This window comes from Falco rusticolus, chromosome 6 (assembly GCF_015220075.1).
Source record: "Falco rusticolus isolate bFalRus1 chromosome 6, bFalRus1.pri, whole genome shotgun sequence".
NCBI lineage: Eukaryota > Metazoa > Chordata > Aves > Falconiformes > Falconidae > Falco > Falco rusticolus.
This window is the reverse complement of record NC_051192.1, coordinates 29,980,182-30,002,666: the sequence shown is the minus strand read 5'-3', so window position 1 is coordinate 30,002,666 and position 22,485 is coordinate 29,980,182. Positions and strand designations below refer to the sequence as shown.

General features: G+C 41.9%; 1 protein-coding gene across 3 annotated transcripts in view; it reads left to right on the top strand.

Annotated features, from left to right (window-relative positions):
* Positions 1 to 1,140: 1,140 nt before the first annotated feature.
* MCM9 (minichromosome maintenance 9 homologous recombination repair factor) overlaps positions 1,141 to 22,485 on the top strand; it is a 51,630-nt gene continuing 30,285 nt past the window's right edge. The window contains exons 1-7 of one of the 3 annotated variants that reach the window (XM_037391955.1): positions 1,141 to 1,197; positions 2,133 to 2,514; positions 6,406 to 6,722; positions 8,718 to 8,799; positions 10,291 to 10,491; positions 12,919 to 13,044; positions 14,304 to 14,423. In XM_037391955.1, coding sequence (XP_037247852.1) covers positions 2,205 to 2,514; positions 6,406 to 6,722; positions 8,718 to 8,799; positions 10,291 to 10,491; positions 12,919 to 13,044; positions 14,304 to 14,423 — 1,156 coding nt within the window. In that variant the 5' untranslated portion in view covers positions 1,141 to 1,197; positions 2,133 to 2,204. Of the gene's footprint in view, positions 1,198 to 1,975; positions 2,515 to 6,405; positions 6,723 to 8,717; positions 8,800 to 10,290; positions 10,492 to 12,918; positions 13,045 to 14,303; positions 14,424 to 20,321; positions 22,483 to 22,485 lie in introns of those variants that run through there. The other 2 variants (XM_037391956.1, XM_037391954.1) reach the window with 2 other exon arrangements.

Below are 22,485 nucleotides of genomic sequence, written 5' to 3'. Positions count from 1 at the left end.
CAGTGATTTTTTTATCTGATTGCATATCAATAATTCATCATTAATACAAGCCAGCAGTGGGGGGTCCTCAGAACGACAAGCTCAGTAGATAAGTCTTAAGATCCTTCAACACTTAAGTGGACATTAAGTTATTCTCTGGGATATCACAGGACTTGAAGAGATAGATGAAAAAGATATTAAAATACATTATCAGTGATACTGAGAAAATAGATGTAGTAATTTAGAAGACAGTCTGCTTACACTGAACTCAATGGGGCAGAATTCCACACACAGGCACAGCGCTTGTTGGAAGAGCACAAACACACTGTAAAGAGGAAAGACACAGGTGTACTGCTGGAGAAACTGGGATCTAGTTTCACTCCTTATGCTGGAAATCAATTTTGAAACAGAATTAACTGTTTAAACGAGAAAATATTTCAAATAGTTAAAGCATGTCACTGGGCTGCAATACACGCTCAGAGAAAAGAACTACAGAAACAAAACTATTCAACACACTATAAATCTGGGGAAAAGTGAAAGCTTTAGGTTGGGGTCCTCAAGCTTTTTAACCAGGGGGCCGGCGCGCGGATGCAGTGGCAGGCAGCCATCTGCGGCTGCTTGGTTTCCCCCCCAACCCCGGGGGGGGGGGGGGGGGGGCGGGGGCGGGGGGGTCTGTAAATACCGGGGGCCGGATTGAGGACCCTGGGGGGCCGTATCCAGCCCGCGGGCCGTAGTTTGAGGAGCCCTGCTTTAGAGCCTCCCGCAAGCCCTATTTTCTGGCTGTATGAAAACCCCCGCCCTCCACTTGCAATCCTCCCGTGTTGTACACGGGGACACAGTAACATTTAGGCAAACAGCGTGCAGCACCCTTGAACCAAGAACTCGTCGGTGTATCTTCTGTTCCCGAGGCAGCGCAGCCGGGCACCCAGGGCGCGCCCCCCTCTCCCCGCAGGGAGCCGGGCCCGCCGCCCCCAGCTGCGCCTGGGAGGAGCGGCCCTCCGGCAGCCGCGGCGGCCCTGCGGCCCCACACCGCCGCTGAGGCGCCCGACGGCAGCGCCACCCTCAACCCCCGCCCGGGCCCGAGCCCGCGGGCTGACGGCTCCCCGGCCGCTCCCCGCCCCGCTCGGGAGCCGCCGGGCCCGGGGCGGCGCGGAGGGGGCGGGGACGGGATGGCTTCTCCTGCCGGGTGAGGGAGCTGCGGCGGCGGCCCGGCTGCAGGTACCGAGGGAGAGCGAGGCGGCCGCGGAACGCTGCCCGCCTCCGCCCGGCGGGTACGGGGGTGGCCCCGCACACACGCTCCGGCGGGGCCTGCGGAGCGGGCGCTGGAAGCGCACCCGCAGCCCCAGCTGCCCGGAAGCGAAGCGGTACAGGACTCGCCTGGGGCAGCTCCCCGCTGGCTGGCGGCCGAGGCACCGCGTTGCCGGCCCGGGCCACCCCCGTCTCGCCGCGCAGCGCCGCGCCCGCCCGCGTTCAAAACTTGCCGTGCCAGCGGCGGCGGGAGGCCCGTCTCCGCGCTGCGGAGAGCTCCGCGCTTGCCGCCGCCTAGGGTGGCGTGAGGCGGGACCAACTGCTGCTGCCTCCCCTCATCCCCCGCCAAAACTTCCACTTTCTGGCCTTTACGGAGGATGGAGAGAAGCCCCGCCCGCTCCCTGCCACCCTGCCTGCCCGGGCGGCGTGAGCAGCGCGGCACCGGGACACGGCTCAGTGACTGAGTGACTGATGGGAGGCGGGGCGGGGCTGATTGGCTGGCGGGAGGCGGGGCGGGGCTGATTGGCTGGCGGGAGGCGGGGCGGGGCTGGCTGACTGGCTGGCGGGAGGCGAGGCGGGGTGGGGCGGGGCTGGCTGACTGGCTGACGGGAGACGGGGCGGGGCTGATTGGCTGGCGGGAGGCGGGGCGGGACTGGCTGACTGGCTGACAGGAGACGGGGCGGGGCTGATTGGCTGGCGGGGCCGGGCGGTTGGTTGGCGGGAGACGTCCGCGACAGGCGGCGGGAGCGCGGGGCCGCCATCCCGCCGGGCGGCCGGCAGGCCGGGGCGTCTTGTAACCTGGTGCCGTGGCCCAAGTCCATTTGCCGCGCCCTCGCCAGCCCCGCCCTACGCGTTGCCTGGCTCTGCCATGGGCTTTCCTGAGTGAAAAATAAGTTTTCTGACAGGCGTGTGCAGTACCGGAAAACCTCATGCTGTAACCAACCCCTTTACCTCACCTGCCTGCACATAGACACAACATGGTGCTGAGCACGGATCAGGTGAACCTCATCGGACAGGTGTTTGAGTCCTATGTGCTGGAGCACCACAGGGATGACATCCTGGGCATCCTGAGGGAGGCCGACAGCGAGGCACACTATGCCGTTGTCGTCGACGCCTTGACACTCTTTGAGACCAACATGGAGATCGGGGAGTATTTCAATGCCTTCCCCAGTGAGGTCCTCCCCATTTTCGACAGCGCACTGCGCCGGGCTGCCCTGGCAGCGCTGCAGGCTGCCACGGCCCTCCCGCAGCTCAGCATGAAGCAGAACCTCCACGCCAGGGTCTCAGGTGAGTGGCGGGGTGGGGGTGGCAGCCAGGCGCCCTGCAGACATCTCCCAGTCAGCACTGCCGCATTTCTTCCCTCTGCAACAAACTACTGGGGCATCATGGGAAGGAGCAGGTTCAATTCTTGCATTTTTAGTGTTTGAACTGGTAGCAGATGGCTAGTGTTTATTAAACAGAACAGAAAACGGAATTGTGTAGACCAACCTGGAAAAAAAAGCTGTGGCCATCCCTGACAGTGATTGTGCAATAGTTGGCATTAGTTGCTGGATCAGGACTTACACCCAAGCAAAAAGACTCCTCAAATCAGCAGCAGCTCTCGTGTTATTTCTCTTCTAGCCAGAGGGTCTAAAGAAAAAAAAAAAGTTTTAGAGTAAGATACATAGTTTCTAGATTTCCTTGCAGGTTGACTTTCTTCTTGCTGTGTCAGTTAACTCATGGTCTTGTTCCAGCCATGTCCTAGAAGAGGCAAAATCTAAATTTTATCTTGTAACAACTTCATCTGAAATTGTCAAATGTTATGCTTAACTAATTTTTATAAAAGTATTTTTTTAAAAAATGGAATGAACTGTTGGAAGGCATGATAGTTAATAGAGAGGTTTGTCCTTTTTTCACTGCAAGTTGTTAGGCCATTGTTCCTTATTATTAGGAAGTTTTTAGTAGCTTGGAGGTGTGGTAGGTGTGGAGTGCAAGTTTAGGGGTTAAAAAGCCTGTTTTGCCTGTTGTAGGGAACTGGATCAGTGGTGACACGGTCCCTTCTGATCATTTCTGATTGTAACTATTTGGAGCAATAGTCTGCAAATCCAGGAACTGGTGACCTCTGTTTTTCTCCCCTGCCCCATGCTGGAGTGCTATATGATCATTCAGGCTTTTGGCAGCTTGAACTTGGAAGAATCATAGTTCTTGAATAGGCCTGTGTTTTGTCCCAGTAAGTAAGTTTCATTAAGAATATTGTCATTAAAAGACGTACCTCAGAAATATAATTAGCCTGTGGCTCTCATAATGCTATTCTCTCAAGGTTTGTAGGGAAAAAAAAAAAAAAAAAAAAGAAAAAGGCTTGCTGTCTATTCAGGTGTTAAGGAGCTTGTACACAACTGCTGAGTATGTGATGTAAAAGGATGGCCTCAGTGCTGTAATAAAATTTGAAATGTTGAGCATTTCCCTGTACCTATAAAAGAAGGAGTGATTTTAAACTTTCCCCCTAGTGTTCTAGGATGCATTTGCATCATTCAGGCCTTCAGTATGAAAACAGAGTTATTTTTTCTCCAAGTATGATTATTTCATAAGCTACAGGGAAGTATTTGGAGTACAGCAAGGGGCAGATGGTCGCTGCATGAATGGTGGTGTCTTTAAGACATTCCTGCTCCTATTATCAGCCTGTTGCTGGAGCTGACCATTCCTCTCACAGTGATGTTTTGTCTGAATATTCTTTCATCAACTTCAGGCAAAATTAGCCATGTTTGATCACATAGTTTTAATAACTGATAAAAGCAAGTCTGACTGATCATTGATGGAAGTAGGCAGCAGACTCACAAATCAGTCCATCATTGAACTGGAGGGAAACTGATGAAGAACAAGGGGTGGTTATCCTGGTGTGGTCCAGCTGGATCAAAAGAACATCTGCCCATGTAGTTTGGTTTATGTCCTGTACAACCAAAAGGCTGGCTGCTGAAGGAAAAAAGCAATGAGCTAAATGATCTGTAGGCTTTTTTCCACCCAAATTTTCCAATGATAATGTTACCTTTTAAGTGGATGCGGGGTTCTGATTACCTTCAGGATTCTCACCTCGGAGTGTCACTTCCCATTCTCACATCAAATGGGAATGCAGAGAAGGTGGTGCACTTTTCTTGGTGGGAGCGGCAGGTGACTACCTGGCACGGCGCCAAGGGGATCTGCATGCCAGACTTGGACTGAAGTGAGGAACAAGAGTTTTTGCCTATGATAGGTATAAGAATGCAATCTTAGCACACTCATACCCATACAGACAGGGCATCTAGGAGTTCAAAGGATTCAGGAATTGAGAACGTGCAGTGTTTAATAATGGATGATTACCCTGGGTTCACTGAAGAAAGTAAAAGATGAAGTACTTTATCTGAATTTTAGCATTGTAGGAATTTGATTGTATAACTTATCCTTTTGCAACAAATTCATTAAAACATTTTTCCTTCCTTACCATTTAGCCTGAGCACCACTGTGTCTGTTTCTGATGGCTGAGCTGCTTCTAATAGTAGAGTTTTACACACTGTTACTAATAGAGTGAAGCTGATTCAAAGAGGCAGATAGTTAGTTTGTCAAGCGGTCTAATATAATCAGAATGAAGGTGCTTTTTCCTCCATCCAGACTCTTGTCTCTTCAGTATTCACAGAGATGATCATATCATACATCCTGACAACAGTGCTGCAGCTCTCTCTAGTGTAAGATGTATTTTGCAAAGGTTGTTGAGTTGCACCGATACTGAGCTGGGAAAAAAAGATGCCAGAACAGTTGGAAAAGTAATGGATTTTATCTGGTTTTTTTGGCCGGAGCTGAATAGAAATGCAAACCTGTGGGAGAAAAAGAATTTTCAACAGGTTTGGTAGAATATGTAAACAGTTTCATTACAGCCAATCAGAAAAAATTGTTTGTAGTTCTGCATAACAATTTATTACTTTTCCAGATTATTTGATTCCTTTCTACTTTACTTTTTTCTTTCAGCTTTTAAAATTAGCTTAACATTTAAAAATACTTTCTTTAAGCAAAAGATCAAACCCTTTGCTTAAAAGGGCCAAAATAGAATGTTTCAGTATGTCTGAAATGAAGCATTTGATTTGAAGACACTGAAATAAATATATGATGTCTTTTTTTTTTTAGCAGCCAAAGCTACTAAGAAGATTTGACCTAAATGCACAGTCAGTTTTGGTCCCCTTAGAAACATCATTTTCCAGCAGATTTATTATTTTACATATCTGTTTTCTAGCTCTATTTTGGAAGTAAAGCTAAGAAATTATTTTGAAAGCAGGTAATTTCTTTTAAATTGATAATTATTAGTATCTTGTAGTTCATACGCTAACTACTGAAGAGGCATTATTTTGGTGCTGTCCTCAGGTGTGCATTTCAGAGACCATTTATTTTTATAAAGACTTTGTAGGCTGTTAAGGTAGATTAGCCTTCCTGAGGATTTCAGCTGCTGTGGTGCTAAATGATGGCTATGTGGGTGAACAGCGGAGCAGGATCAGTACACCTCAGAACTGGCCATTGAGGTGAAATTCAAGAAGAGAAAGTGGAAAGTGTGCTTTCATTATTCACTTGAATGTGCAAGTGAATTTGCTGTGGTTGTGTTCATAACCCCTTTATATTCTTTTTATACCATCTTCCTTGTGCTTGAGGTTTACTGGCGTGCCATGTGGATTTAAGGTCAAATGCTCACAGGCTATGAATTTTAAATTTGCTTAGACTTGAGAATTGACACAAGATTAGGAGTTACGTTTGTTTAACTGTGGGAATAACATTGAACCACAATTAAGTAGCATAAGTAAAATATTGTAATCCAGACAAATCAGTTGTAGAATAAATGGCATTAGCGAAAAAAGAATTTAAATTAATAACTAGATCTGAGAACTTTGGGATCTGTTTCCACAAATGGAAACTGTTCATGACTATTCAGCCCTTGACAGGAGTAGGAAAGTAAAATGGCAACGTTTTCTGTTAGTGCTCAGCATCTGATGATTTTCACTATCTGAGGCCAGTGAATGAGATTTATGGCACAACAGATGGATTGTTGAATCACATTTATGAAACAGTAATAACAATGGCTACTGTTAATACGCCTGGTATTTTTTCTAGTCTTTCTGTTTAACTACATTGTATGTCCATGTTTTATACACATAGCCTTATGCTGCACATATTTTTGTTTAACAGGTTTGCCTGTTTGCCCAGAGCTGACTCGAGAGCACATTCCTAAAACCAGGGATGTGGGTCACTTTTTGTCTGTTACTGGGACTGTCATACGTACCAGTTTGGTGAAAGTTTTGGAGTTTGAACGGAGTTATATCTGCAATAAGTGCAAGCACGTGTTTGTCGTCCAGGCTGACTTTGAACAGTACTACTCATTCTGTCGTCCATCAGCCTGTCTTAACGAAGAGGGCTGCAACTCAACCAAGTTCACATGTCTCTCTGGAACTAGCTCTTCTCCTACCTGCTGCAGAGACTATCAAGAAATCAAAATTCAGGAACAGGTAAAAACAAAAAAAAAGATGGAGAAAATGGGGAAGGTATTAAGGTATAGATGTCTCAGCTTAATTTCTTGCTGAAATAAGGTAACTGCTAATTTTAGTGAGACTGTTCACGCTTATATCACAGTTAAGTTTATCCCATTTGTATTGGTAAGTTTTACAAGCTAAGTTGAAAAGTTTTACAGATTCTACTGTTGTTTAAAACAAATACCTGAGAAGACTAAAAGAAGCCATACAGCATTTTCGTCAGAGATCTCCGGTCAAAGAGTTAAAAATTCAGGCATATGTTGACTAGACTTCTATTATTAGGTAACTCCATTCAATATCGTACAGAACACTCTGGCTCAGTGCATAGATGAAATCTCCGTGTTGAAGCCTTACAACAGCAGTGTGCCTTGTTTTGCTAAGTGCCTACTGTATGTGATGCTGATACTCAACACTGCTTTTGAGGATTAAAGCTAGCCCAGTGGTGGCCAAGGCCAGCTGTAGCGGTGCAGTATGGTCAATACATGGTGTCTGCAGTTGTCTGTTCCGTTCAGCCAATATTGAATTTGACAGTTACTGAATATGTGTTCCTTATTTTTCTGAAGGTGGCCCTTGGTGGAAGTACAGCTAAGCTAGAGGACTAAGAAACAATTGGGCATCTTTTTGCAGTAGCACATAACTGAGACAAAACTGACACAGGAAAATCTACATTGTACGAAAATTGAGAATAAGTAGGGTATATTGCAGGCAATACTTCTGTGCTTATATATATATGTTCACCGTCTTTTTCATAAATATTTTCTAAGACATCTTCAGTTGTTTCAGGGTTTTGATTTTATAAATTAAGAGGATAGTGGTGCCAATCTACAGGCAAGATGTGTGAAAACAGAAATTAAGCTCTTAAAAGTTCAGAACAGCAAAAAAGTAAGGGAATAAAACTGTTTCTAGGAAATAAGCCCCATGTTCACATTATATCATGATAGTTTCTGACATGGTTTCTGTAACATTTTTTTGTTCTGTTGTGTGACACGCAGATCTCTATGATAGGAAGGATTTTCAGCAGCATGGGCTTATTAAGCACGGTAAAGTTAAACCTGGAATGAATTTCACTTATGTTTCATACTGAGCTCTGCAAGTAACTATGTATGTGCCACCAGTACTGACAATGATGTGAACTGCATGTGGCCATTTAGATAATACACAAGGGTGAATTGACCTTCCAAGGCATTAGATCGTGAATAAATCTAGAATTCTAGCATGTATGACCTGTGCTGCAGAATGAAAAGGTACTTCTGATTGTTATTCTTGTGCAGTGAATATTCTAAAAATTACTGCAAGCTTTAAGTGTAAATGGAAAGGTTGCTGGTTGGAAATAGACTGACAAGATTGCATAGACTTTGCCCCAGAGAAAATAAAAAGAATTACAGGAGTTACTGGCATATTTGTCAATATACATTTCTCTGTTTGTGTGGGATTTATTTTTTCCTGTTGTTGATTTAATCCTTGACACCTAGGCGTAAACTTATATCTCAACCTGTCAAATTATGGTTAAATACCAGAAAAATATAGAGAATAATCTTTCAGTGTATACTTCACTGAAGGGCTATCTAACCCACGGGCATGCTTCAGTACCCAAAGTAAACTTTGCATATTGAAGAAGTATCAAAAAATATCTCAAATTATTAAAAAAAACCCCAAACAGACAGCTCTTTCAAGTGACCCCTTTCAGTGAGCTTTCTTCAGCAAGATGTTGAAATCACTCAGCACCTCCTAGGATTGAGCACCTTCAGCTAATTTAATACCCAGTCCCATTTCCATTAATATGATCATTAAACTTCCATTATTAAATTCATGGCAGCAGTGGCATGCTTACTGTGTAAGTTTTGTGAGAAAAAGCAAGGACTGACCTCAGTTCCAGGAAAAGAATATAGGTCCTTAAGCCAGAGCAGCTATAAAATGGTATTTGAAAGGTGCTTCTGTTCTTAAGAAGTGTTTTTCCTTCCTGTCTCCTAGGTTCAAAGACTGTCTGTTGGAAGCATCCCTCGTTGCATGGTGGTTGTTCTGGAAGATGATTTAGTTGACAGTTGCAAGTCTGGTGAGGATACAGCATGTATCACATACGTTTGTACCAGAAGTATTTTTATTTTTCCATTTGAGATGAACCTTTGCCAAGTAGGCTGTCAGTGCTGAGGGCTTGTTGAATGGGATATGTTTATCTGTCATGTTGTTGTTTCGGCTTGGACATTAGAATGGCAGTCGAAGACTATTCTGGAAAGTGTCATACATCCCAATGTTACATCTTGACTGTTTGACAGATCAGTTTCAATAATTAATATGTTGTGACATACAGAAAGTATCTTAAATCTAGTTAGTGTGGGAACATCAAATCTCTTGAGAAAATTGGTCCACGCTATCGTGTGGTGCACCTTTGTAGGTTTGGAGAGCTAGGTAACCTGACGTCCTGTCTAAGGAGTGCTGCAGGAAAAGGCTACTTGGCATTCAAAAATGAAGCGAACTGGCAGGAATATGTATAAAGAATGGACTAAAAATCCCCACATAGGCACATCCCCACAGGAAATTAATTTCTGGTTCATAGTTTCTCAGAAAAACACTATGGCCAGAATGTTAATGAGTGATTCTGGAATCCATATCAAAAGTTACCAGAAGTCAAATAAGTTTTGACTGAATTTTTTATATAATAAGTTGTCATGGTTTAACCCCAGCTGGCAACTAAGTCCCACACAGCCACTCGCTCATTCTTGCCTGATGGGATGGAGGAGAGAACTGGAAGAGTTAAAATGAGAAAACTCATGGGTTGAGATAAAGGTAAAGCAAAAGCCATGCAACCAAGCAAAGCAAAACAAGAAATTCATTCACTGCTTCCCACCAGCAAGCAGGTGTTCAGCCATCTCCAGGAAAGCAGGGCTTTGTCATGTGTAATGGTTACTTGGGAAGACAAATGCCATCACTCTGAATGTGCCCCCTTGCCTTCTTCCCCCAGCTTTATATGCAAGTTGGTCAGTTGGGGTCAGCTGTCCGAGCTCTTTCCCCTCCCAACTACTTGTGCACCCCCAGCCTCCTCGCTGGTGGGGTGGGGTGAGAAGCAAAAGAGGCCTCGGCTCAGTGCAAGCACCGCTCAGCAATAGCTAAAACATCCCTGTGTTATCAGCACTGTTTTCATCACAAATCCAAAACACAGCCTCATACTAGATACTATGAAGAAAATTAACTCTACCTTAGCCAAAACCAGTACATAAATCTAATTGAAAGAAGAGCTTCTACAGTTTACCATTAACTCCTCATGTCTAAAAGAGGAAAGAAGCAGAGGGATACCTTTGAAGAATTCACCTACCTTAAAGCAGAAGTAGAAAGACATAGCAACTACCTGCCATAGATATAAGCAATCTATCCAATGTTTGTTTTAGACTTCCAGTAACTGCAGGAGATTTGATTTTTGTTGTTGGAGTTTTTAACCTTATTAACTGTAACACAGGCTCTCAATTGCATTATTATGCATTACAGCTGACTGACATGTCTGCTACCTCAAGTCAGATGTTATTTTACTAATTTTTGTTATTAACTCTAGGAGATGACATCACAGTGTATGGAGTTGTAATGCAGAGGTGGAAGCCTTTCCACGAGGGTGCACGCTGTGACTTGGAGCTTGTTTTGAAAGCCAACTATGTTAGAGTAAACAATGAGCAGCTATCAGGAGTTGTAATTGATGAAGAAGTCCGCAAGGAATTTGAAGACTTCTGGGAAAGACATAGGAATGATCCCTTAGCAGGTTAGTAGTTGAAAGTTTTTAAGTAGGACACATGATCGGATAAAAACAAAATGAGGACTGAACGCATTTTTCCCCCATTACCCTATCCCACCATCCATTCATCCATTTTTTTTACAGTACAGGAGTATGGAATTTTTACTTCACTATTTACTTCACTGGGAAAAAAAGTACCAAATGTACTGCATTGATCTTCCTTCTTTTGAGCTTTCTAGTCAAGTGTTTTGTGGAACATTTATTAACAAGAAATGAGAAATAATGTGAGTATCATGGGGAAAAAGAAAAGTGTTTTATAATCAAGAAAGAAGAAGCATACCTCTTAGAAGAAATAGTGTGCAAAAGATTGCTTTTAGTCTACATAGCTGTTGACTCTGGGGCGAGAGATCTAACTCACTATCTCTGCATGCCAAATTAAGCTGTGAATCTCTACCACAGAGCTTAGCGCATCTCATCTTTAACCTGACTCTTGGATGCCTACACCCTTGACTTAGGTGCTGTGGAGCCTCCTATCAATTATGGAGAGAATCTCCCAATTCACAGTGGCTTCCAGAAGAGCCAGAGTGTTTAGTCCATTGGCTCTTAAACTTGCCATGGTCTGCAGTCAACCACCTAGGAATTAGCAGGAGTTGTGTCTGGAACTGTGTCCCTCTACATAATGAGTGCCTTCTCCAGAACCGCGTGGAAGCTCAATGGACTCTTTAGGATCTCTGTCACTGAGCTGTCTCAGGCTTTTAGAACCCCGAAAAGGGCTTGGTCTTTCTTTTTGAAAGACAAGCAGGTGGGAGTGTTCCCCATGTCAGCTTAAAAATTAGTGCACTCATATAAGAAATTGCAGATATTGTCAATGACAAAGATTCTTCAGAACTGCATTTCCTGGGAAGCAATTTAACGGCTAGCCTCCTGCTGTTTGGATTGAGAAAATTTCTTACCACCCTGGTTAGAACTGTTCAGAAAGTAATTCAGAAACCTCTTTGAAGGTCCCATTTAATCTTTCATTCTCAGAACAATTTTTGTAAGCCTGCAGAAAACGATGTGGTTTTATGCATTATTACCCATTGAGAATAAATAAATTAATAGGAAGTGGCTACAAGAAAATTGAGGTGGGAATTAGAAGCAGCACTGTGACTGCCCAAGATGACTGTTTCAGGCTGTTCATCTGAATTTGAGTTGAAATTGAGGGCAGAGATCAAATTTGGCTAAGGGGTCTAAGGTGTAGGCCATTTCACAACAGGATGTGTATACATTTAGTCTTTTTCAATAGATAATGATAGTTACTACTGCATTTTAAGTCAGTCAATTCCTTATGCTGGGTATTTGGTGTCCTGAGAAATTCTGCCATGGTAGGCCTCTGAGAGAACTTACAGGTGACTTTATTTGTTCTGGATACTATCTAGGAAGAAGCAGAACTGCTGAGCTGCTCAACACTGACAAGTCAAATGAATCTGAAGTCAGACAGAGGCAACTGTGGAGTTAAATCTTGCATTAAGCTATGGCTGACCAAAGTTTTTAAAATTTCAGTTTTGGACAAAGACGTGTTAATTCCTTCAGAAGACCTCCACAAGAGACATATATGCCTCAAGTCATCTGTTAGGTGCCTACATATTTTTCCAGTACCATGAACTTGCATCTAAATTTAAAACATGACATTAAGAACTCAAAATTAGTCACTCTGTTTTATTCTCTAGCAATGGGAGTAATGTATGAATTAAACCTATGTGCTATTAGTGTCAGTATCTCAAATAACAGAATTAATTATGTTACACATCTTCCAAGATGACAGCATTATCATAGCAGATTGAAATACTGTTGCTGAAAAGAGACTATGGTAGGGAGGAGGCGAAGAACCTTTGACACAGAAGGGTCAAAGGCAAAGGAGATTCATGATAGTGATGAGAAAATAAGCTGTGCTCTGGGTACACACACAGATTTAGGGCAAAATACGTAGTGTTAGAATTTTTCTTAGTTTTCTTAAATGTACAATACACCAGTTTTTAAGAGGGTATTTTGAAGTCTGGAAACTTTTAAGTTGTATTCTTCATAGCCTTTACACCTGTATTTGTGAAACGAAAGAGTTTGTGTGATGGCATTTTGTTAGTGCCTTTTTTTGTCATATCCAGACCATACATTCCTTAAATTGCAACAGGATTGGCTTTGTTGCTTGTGACCATGGAAGACTTAACTTCTTTATAATGAAGGAAGTTTGGATCAAACAACTATTTTGGGTCTCATTTAAAAAATAAAATAATTAAATAAAAAAAAAAATCCTCCCTGACTTGGTCCTGTCATTCAGGAAGCAGACCCAAATTATTTGTGAGTGTACATAGGACTGTGAACATAGGACAATTGTTTGTCAGTGTACATAGGAGTCCAGGGGAAATGAAGTTTTACTCTTAGGGCAGTGCTGAGTGCCATTTTTTGCTCCTGTTCTAGGGAGGAATGAAATTTTGTCTAGCTTATGTCCTCAAGTTTTTGGATTGTACCTGGTGAAGTTGGCTGTAGCCATGGTGCTTGCTGGTGGTGTGCAGAGGACTGATGCTTCTGGAACTCGAATCAGAGGTTAGTATTGTTTCTAATAGTATCACATTCTTTCTAACAGTTGTTACCATTCCTGTCTTCACCTACATCCCTTCCCCCTCCAAAATCAAACCAGTAAAGTTTTGGCAACTTAATCATCCCATTTTCTTGAAAAAGAGCAATTTTTTATTAATGCTAAGTATTCTTCTAGAATCTCAGACAAATAAAATGGGTGTCTAGACTTCCTTTTTTTGTTTTAATTTTTCCCAAATAAAACCCAGTAAAAGCAGGCATTCAGGATTCCATTAGGTAGAATATTAAAGGCAGTTGTTTTAGATAAAACATAAATTCCCTTTTTATTATATAAGTGGTGTTTTGAAGTGATTTCTAGTAGAATATTCCCAGCAGTATTTGGCATCAAAGGATAGAATATTAATGTTTCCTTCATGTGGATCACTATAGTACATTGAAAGGAAAAATTAAAGGATTCATTTTACTTCCTTATGCCAGACTTTTCCATCTGTGATTGTCAGCACATCTCACTTAGTTCTGTTACTGTAAGTTATCTGCCTGCTGATTCTCCTTCTGTTGTTATTAGATGGCAAATATGCCATGTGCCAGGTGGTACGCAGGTCATAATCTATGTAGGTCATAATAATTTTAAAATAGTATGTCTCTATATACAAATACAGGATTTTCTTCATGCTCCAGCAGCTAAATAAAGTTGCAGACTCTATAGTTGAAGTTGCATTAATATTTTGTAGAAAACAATGAAATAATTGTAGAGCACTTCACTGAGATTGTACTAGACAAATTATTTACTTAGGTAATTTCATTGTTTAGAAATTACTAAATTGTGTAACTGTTAACAATGTAACAGAATTAGTTAAGAAAAAGAAGTTGCTGATTTCATTAGTCTTTTTTGCGTAATTTAACTGACTGAAGAGTGGTATGATAACTAAAACCTGGTATGCTTTTGTTTCGTGTTCAACAGTGAGTTGAGTCTGAAAAACGAGTAAAACGTAAGAACTCATGTTACAGGAAGTATGTTGAATATCTGCAAATACTTTTAAAATATTTCATTGTAAATATTTGGTTTGGGTGCAGCAATATGACTAGATGCTTTTATTAAACAATGTATTTATCACAATAAATACTGCAGTCTTAAACAGAATTATATATTGTAATATATATGTAGTGCTAAATGTTAGGTGAATAATAAGTATTTAATTCTGAGCATTTTGTGTATATCTTTCTCTGTATATGAACCGTCTACTCCTACATCAACATTCTGCCTCAAGGTGAATCACATCTTTTGTTGGTTGGAGACCCAGGTACGGGGAAATCTCAGTTTCTCAAGTATGCAGTAAAGATTATGCCACGCTCTGTGCTTACTGCAGGAATTGGATCTACAAGTGCAGGTATGTGCTGCTTCAGCTGGAGCACTTTACTTTTTTCATTCAAGTATGTTTATATAGAGGCTGTCTACATTTATGAACATATGTGCTCAGGCTGTATGAGCACAGTGCAAGCAAAGAACTGCTGTGGAGGCCTGTAAGGCCTGACATGATTCTCTGCAGAAGGGCGGTCCTGCCCCTTCTTCTGCATCGGTGGAGCAGTGTGATGAGCTCTTAATAGGGAACCTTACAAGCCTCATCCAGAGGCACTTCTCACTGCTTTGCTAGCAGAGGAAAGTCTGGACTTGTATTTTTAGTGTTCTTCCCAGCTATGACAAATCTGACATCTTTCCAGAGCTCACACTGTGATGGGCTAACATCATTTGGTTTCTTCTGAACAGATACTCTCTTCTGTTCTTTTAGATGTTTTGGCTGGGTGCCAGTTTGATTTCTGCTTACTTTCTGGAAGTTCACCCTTGTGCTGAGGAATTATTTCTGACTCATAAAGATGGTTTCAAGATGGTTTCAGAGAGCAAGCTTTTTCTTTTTTTTTTCTTTTTTTTTTTGTTGTTGTTAAATTTAAGTATGTCCCAGACAGTTCTGAATGCCAGGTATCTTTACAAACTCTTCTGGGGACAATGTGCAGGGTCAGATTACCTCTGCAAATGACTTTATTTGAGCAAGTGACTATATTACTAGTACATTCAAAATCACAAAATAATTAGGGACAAACACCACTGTCTCAGCTAGCTTGAGTAACTTAACGTTTCTCATATAGTGCTGCTTTTCATTTTATGTCTGGGAAACAGCATTATTTATACATGGGAAAATCAGAGAATAAATCCTTCCTAGTTCCATAGCTGTGTGTACATGTGTATACTGGGTCTTCCATAGCTGTGGAAGTGGAATGTGATGTTGAACATATATTTGTGTGCAGGGAGCTTGTTATAAAACACATATGCTTCTCGTTTCCATTCAAACTGTTGACAAATAGGTCTGGAGAGAAGCCAGAGAACATTTTGGCTCAGCACAACCTTTTATCTGCCTTTTGTTCTGTGTTAAGAACTGAGAAGAGGCTGGATAATTTAAGTTTTGCTAGGGGACTGACAGTGACCTGGAGGGAAATTTTGCCATGCATTTCAATGTGACTTCGCCCATTTTTGTCAGTAGTAATCTCCCTGTGTCAGCTGCTCTTAGCTTCTGATGTTGCTCTTGCCTTCTCCACCATGCCTCTGTCCTGTGCTTCATTTTCCATACCAGCTCAGCCATGATAGCTAGGTTCAGAGACATTTCCCTGAAAACCAGTATTACAGTTTACAAGCTTACTGTGGTATGTGCGCCATACAATCAGCTGTAATGATGTGTGGAGGTGGAGTTTCATTTTGTGAAAGGATTGTCTTGGGTCTTTATATCATCTACATTTCACTTAAATATTCCTTATATTTTTAAAAAACCCTCCCTCTCCCAGCACCTGCCTCCCTCCCCAAATCTGACAGCAGGTGCACCAAATTTCCACCTTGAAATTCTTTAGGACCCTTATCACAAGTGAAACTTGAGTTCTTAGCAAGGTATCTTACTACCCCTAGTTTAATCTCAGGGAGCCTTTCCATGGCTACAACTGCTGGGCTAAAGCATTCATTTCTAGCCCAGGGGTCTGGATGTAGGGTTTTTTTTCTTTGCCTTCCCTGTGTAAGGAGTGTCTTATTTACGTTTATGTTTGTAACTGTACCTAACATTGATGTGGTCAACTTGTTCTTTCTGCAGAAGCTCCAGATGATGAGTTTAGAGAACTATTTAATTGTTTTACTTCCCTTGTCATAACTGCACACTTCAAATTACCAGTTTCTGCTTTCTCATTAGAGGAGAGTCCTCATGCACATTTTTCCCTCCAGTGTAGAGCGACTAAATCCATAAGTTCCACTTTCAGCTAGTTCTTTCCTTTATATAAAAATTAGTCTGGATTGCAGTTTAATTGCTGGCTCTGGGATTACAGTCCACACAGGCCAAGAGATGCACCTGAGATTTGGTAAACCCTGGAGAAGTGCTAAAAGCTGACTTACATATGGATTCCTTTTTTAGAGAAAACTGCCGATACATAACCGACCTTTCATAAGATTTTGTGCATTAACTTGTCCTGCACCCTTACCCATCCGGTATTGTTTTAGGACACAAGCTATTTATCAACTGCAGAATTAGAATTCAGCTTCCAAAATTGTCTATCATACCAGTTTTCCCTGGTTTTCTGTACAAGCATTTATTTGTACCAGGACAGCATATTAGATCATTATTTGACTGCTATAGGACTTTCTGATTTGTAAATAAAAGATGGGGAACCATCTGTCCCACTGTCTGGTTCCGTCTACAGTATTTAGGTTTTTTTTAAAGGCCTAGTTCATTCTCCCCAGCTAGCCTCTCATCTGAGAATCACAGGGACTCATTCAGGTACCTTTAGTTTTTAGAAATCGATACATAATTTTCCAGAAAGGTAGGGACTTACTGAGGTTTAAACAAAATCTTTCTGTGGGTTCCCACCTTACTCTGAGTTTAACCAACTGTTTTGCAGTCCCCAGAGCCATAGTGCTGCTTGTGCATATTTGGATGAGATAATCACTAGCAAGAAAATATTTTATTTATCCCTGAAGCTTGAAGTCTGCAGCAATCAATGGAGTGGTATGTTCAACTCCATAGGAACATGCCTGCTGCTGGCAGGTCTGGAGCTCGTGGGCATCTGGGCCACAGTCATTCTGCTGCTTCCTGGTGCATATATGGCTGTTCACATTTCTGCAAAGTTTTGTTTGGTGTTGTGTCCCTCCACAGATGGACTGCTTACAAGAATTCTGTGAACTGTGTTTAGAACAGCTTGTCTAAAAATCTGGGAGACTATCAGCTGTTTCTCCAGCTTTCCAGTTCTGTACAATATGCCTTCCTGAGCTGTATGAAATGCAGCATTCTGGCCTCTCCTCTTACAGCCTTTACAGAGCCTTGAGAGTACTGCCTTTTTGCTGACATTTTGTGATATCTAACATTGTCTGTATCATGCCAACAGCAGTTTGCTACTATATTTTTTTTTCTTTTCATTGAAGGCAAGTAATTCAAGGGGAAACCAGCATTTTTCTTTTTCATAGTAAGCCTTTCCCTGCTAGGCAGGCTTCAGGTGCTAACAGTTGTCCCTCTTCTGATCCATTAGAAACCAATTCAATGTGGCTGACATGAGCCATCCAGCTATGGTTATGAATAGAGTACACGGTTTCAGATGTCAGTATCCTTAGGTATCGAGGACACTGAAGCTAGAGACATTTTTCCCTGTCTGCAGATCCCCAAACTGTCCCTGGGCATTCCCTAGTTGATACAGGCCAAGGCAGTGCCAGGGAATGCTTTTCCACCGTGGATCCGTACCCCAGCCCTGATAGTTATTAATAGAGATGCAGCCTTTAGGCCACTCTTCCTGGATCTTCACTTTTAGCACTGGATTCTTTATTGTTTTCCTGAATGGTCATAATTGTACATGAAGTATTTTCTATCAGCATGTACCTTGAAAATACTTTGCAGAGTATTTCAAGGAACATTGGCTGTTCCTTAAACAGCCAGGCCTCAAGTCTGCTAGACTTCTTGTAGGAATGAATTTTGAAGCTGTCATCAAATGTTGTCAGAGATATGCCACATCTGTAACAATGTCTCCTCTCTTGCAGATCCTTAGATTCCCTGAATTTCCTCTCAATAATGCTGCTCCAAGATGGCATTGTCCTAAGATAGAGCTTACCTTGCCTACTTGCATGCAAAAGACGATGTAGCCAAGTAGATTATCTGTACTCAGAAATTCTGGTCTGTTCGTACATCTGTATCTGAAGACTCGTAGTTAGGATGGGCAGGAAGTACTGCAGGAGCAACATCTTTGTCATGTTGGCTGGAGGTTTCTGGGATAATATATCCAGGCAGGCCTTTGTCATGCTTTTCAACCTGCTGTTGAAATGACAGGCATTTCAAGCAGTTGATTTTTGGACAGATATCATAAGTCTTCAGGATTCCCTTTACCATACCATAAAGCCCCTGCTTCTTCCCAGTTTGTGTCAGTGTCTGCCACACCTTTCTAGTGAGACAGGACAAACTGGCAGACCTCCTTATGTTGAAAAGTAGGCCTCAGGATCTCATGGTCCAGGGGTGTTTTGGAGGGAGACGCAAGAACTCCTTAAAAGTTCCTGACACTTCACCCAGTTCTTAACACTGCTGTTAACATGTAGCTGTTCTCTTACATCTGGTGTAGCCTTTCTGCAGCACACACACCACCTTCCTCCGATTTCCTCTGTCTGCAGGACGGCCAGTCACATCCCTCATGCCATGGACAATGAGTACCCAGCCACGCCTCCAAACCAGCATTACCAAAAGCTGGAGATGTTGAAATGTATCCGCTCTCCATCCTCTCCTGAAAGGGCCTTTGCTTTCCAAGTTCCAGATAGAAACCTGGGGTTTGTCTTTAGCAAAGCCTCCATAGTGACTGCAGCTGGCTCTTCTTCCTTAGACATTCTTCTTTGCCTAGACCAAAAATCAAGCAAAAATCCCTCCACCTCCTTTCTGCGTCCCAGCTTTCATATCACACACTGTAAGACCACCTCTTAAGAAGCAGAACTTCAACTGGAAACATAAACACAAATGGGAAGGCCTAGCATGAATAGTCCCCCACGCACTGTCAGTCCTTACGTCACTTTTTTTGCATCTTCCCTGTTGGTACTGAGCTGGGCTCCAGCTAGCAACAGTAACAACCCCATCATCTCTGGACCAAACTTAGGTGGCTCTGGGGGAAAAAAAAAAAAAAAAAAAAGAAAATCTGCAAGATTGCAGACCACTGTGCTATGGTTAAGGGGTAGGGTAGTTAAGCAAGTTTGTGTATGGAGGATCTCCTGCCACATCCCAGGCAGAAGCCACAAGGTTTAGTTAACTTTGCCCATTTTCTGTCTCTGGTAAATGAGGATTTACCAGGAGTGTACGTGCATAAGGTGTTTTGGGGGTTTTTCCCCATTTTTTTCCTTACCACCATTTTCAGATGGCAGTGGACAATATTTGTCCAGCTGCAAGTAGCTAGCCTCTAGTCTGAGCTGACTTCCAGAAAATTAGCAGTTGAAGCACTACAAAGAAAACAACGGACTGTCAGATAATCAGATTTGGTTTTGTGACTTTGTCACTCACATTTTGAGAATACAGATTGTCTGGTGAGCTACAAACCAAGTTACTGTGATTATTGTAGCAGTTTTGAGTTGCTGCCATCCTGAAGATTGGTACTAGGGGTTGGCTTTTTCAATGGAGCTTTGTAGAGCCATTGGAAAGGTTAAATTTCACCAGCTTCTATTATGATGGAGCTAGAGCCTTTTTGCCCCCTTCAAACTTAAAGAGTGTGATAGCAATTCAGACTGAAGGTGATGCATGAATAAATCACAATGACTGTAAGATGACAGGACAAGTTTTTTTCAAGCTGGATATAAAAAAAATCCCACCCCTGTTTTTCATCCATTACCTGCTGTGGTCCATTTACTACTTTGTACATGAATAGCCTCCGATAAGCGTTATGATAATCTTCTAATGGGATTGAGTTGATCTGAGGTAAAAATACGGTGAGATGCATCACCAGTGCTGTCAACAGACTCTGTAGAATTCCCTTGCATCTGGTGGTCTCTGTAAGTGGAGGTTTGTGGGAATGTGAACTCATCTTCAACCTTGAAACTGTAATGCTGTGCTGTCTGCACTAGCTGTCTGTATGTCATGTGTACAGCCCTGCTGTTTCAAAACTTTCAAAGATGAGGGACAGGTCGTTACAGAGATGCCTTACGTGCTCTGTACCTTACAATACCACTAAGTTTGTGCTGTGATGTTGCCTGAATCCTGAAGTCTCTGGAGTACTGGAATTTGATTTCTCAAATTCCGTTTCTCTAGAATGTGTCAGGAAATGGGATATTCAGAAGATAGTGTGTATGGACTGCTAAGATCTGGACAAAGCTGTAGACCTGAGAGGCATCCAGTCTCTCAAAAAGCACAGGAAGACCATTTCTCTTGCAAAGATCATGAGACACTCTCATAAGGTATGGTTGTTCTTCTCCAGTTTTCACCAAGCACAGTAGGGTTATTCTTTTTCCCATCATTGATGGGTCAGCTACATCTAGGATGCGCTGGGTGTATCAGGCAAGGCAGTGCCAAATTCTACTGCAGCATCATGCCATCTGGTCTAGCCTGAAGTTTACTGCACCCAAGTTTACTTCCACAGTTGACTTTTTTCCTCCTAAACAGATCAATAGATCATCACTTTCTGATTTCTCTACATTAATTGGTTTGCTGGGTCATCTGGTTTTGCCAACTGCATTTTGTAGTTAATTCTGCAATAGCAGTAACACAGTTTGCTTCCATCACTGTGGTATATGCTTCTAAGAAGCCTTCATGCTGCTGATGGATGGATTCTGGTTACAGTTTGTACTTGACCACGTTTTCATTTGAATCTTCAAAAGGTGCAAGGCTTTGAAAACATACAATGGTAGCCTTAGCTCAAGACAGACTTCATTAGCCTGCCAATCTTTCAGCAGATGACCAAGTTATTACATGCTTACATTTAAGAGGTATCTTAAATAGATTTATAAATAGAACAATAAAGTGCATGAAAAATCTCAAAATGTCACTTAGACCTTAAAGTTGCAATATAATTGAAAATCAAAAGATCTTTCTTAAGTTCACATAATTTCAGCCCTCAAGTGAAGCTGGTTTGGGGGACCAGCTCTTTGTGTTAAGTCATACTGATATTAGAGTGTTAATATTTTTAAATTGCTAATCATAGTTTTAAACAATTACAGAGCTTTTTAAAAGCACACATTAAAATTAGGGTTCCAAATATTAATGAATTTCATCAATTCATTCAGCTACCATACGTACTGCTGAGTTTCCATACAAGAAAGAGAAGTGCAGATGTACATTCAGATAAAGCCATTCCTTTCCTATTTAAAAAATATACGTTAGAAATGAAGACAATTTTACTAATGATGTGGGAAGACAGAAGTGCTAACTGCCTGGGATATCTTAACCCCTGTTAGGGAAGTCAAAAAAAGAAGAGAAAGCATTCTATTTTTATTCAGAGCTATACTGTCAGTCATGAAATCTACCTTTTTCTAAGGGCCTGGAACCTACAAAGGTTCACAGTTTGGGCAGTTACTAGTAACTAGCGGAACTATATTCCTTAATCTGACATGACAGATTTACACATACAGTCACAGTAAATGTTTAAGGTTAATGAGGACTGCAAGAAATAACTGAACTGTTAGTGTCATAATAATGTCTTAAGTCTTTACAATTTACTACTTAGTTCTTTTTATCTTCAAGGGTGCCCCAGGTAACAAGGATGTCTCAGTGCAAGAGCTTCAGGGCAGGCAGTATATTCTTGAGTATGTCATGCCTGCCACAACAGAGTTTAAATCTTGATTTATACCAATGCATATGATTGCTTTAAAGGGTAGAGAGAAAACAGAAGTTTTACATTCCAGGTGTTTCAAAAATCTGAAAGACAGCATGTAAACTCATTACTAGTTAATAAGACTAGAAGAATAAAGCTGACCTGAAAATAGATGGACCAACCAGCAGTTACATCTAATAAGCTTGCAGAAGAGCATCTTTTTGGGTACTCATGCTATTCCTTTTGATGCTTACACTTTCTAGTAATTACTTGAATCTTTCAAACCAATTGTGTGTGCTGTCAGGGTGGCTGAACAACAGTTCTTTTCTGAGGTACCCGCCCAAATCCACCTGAACCACTGTCCTTAACAAACCACAGTGTGACTAAACAGCAGCAGTTTTTTTAAAAAAAAAAAAAAAAAAAAAAAAAAAAAAAAAAGGCCTAAAATCCAACATAGCAGATGGTAAATCTCAAATTGCATGCTTTAAGTAACAAGTATGTGCCTTGAAAGGAAAAGAAGCTTGCACCTAAAATTATACTGTGCTGTCTGCTTTCACAGCAAGAAGGAATTTTTCAACATTTTTTTTTTTTTTAGAGATACTTTTTTCTTTGCACTTCATCTAATGACAGTTTTGTTCTTAAGCTGCTATTAAAGGGCACTTTATA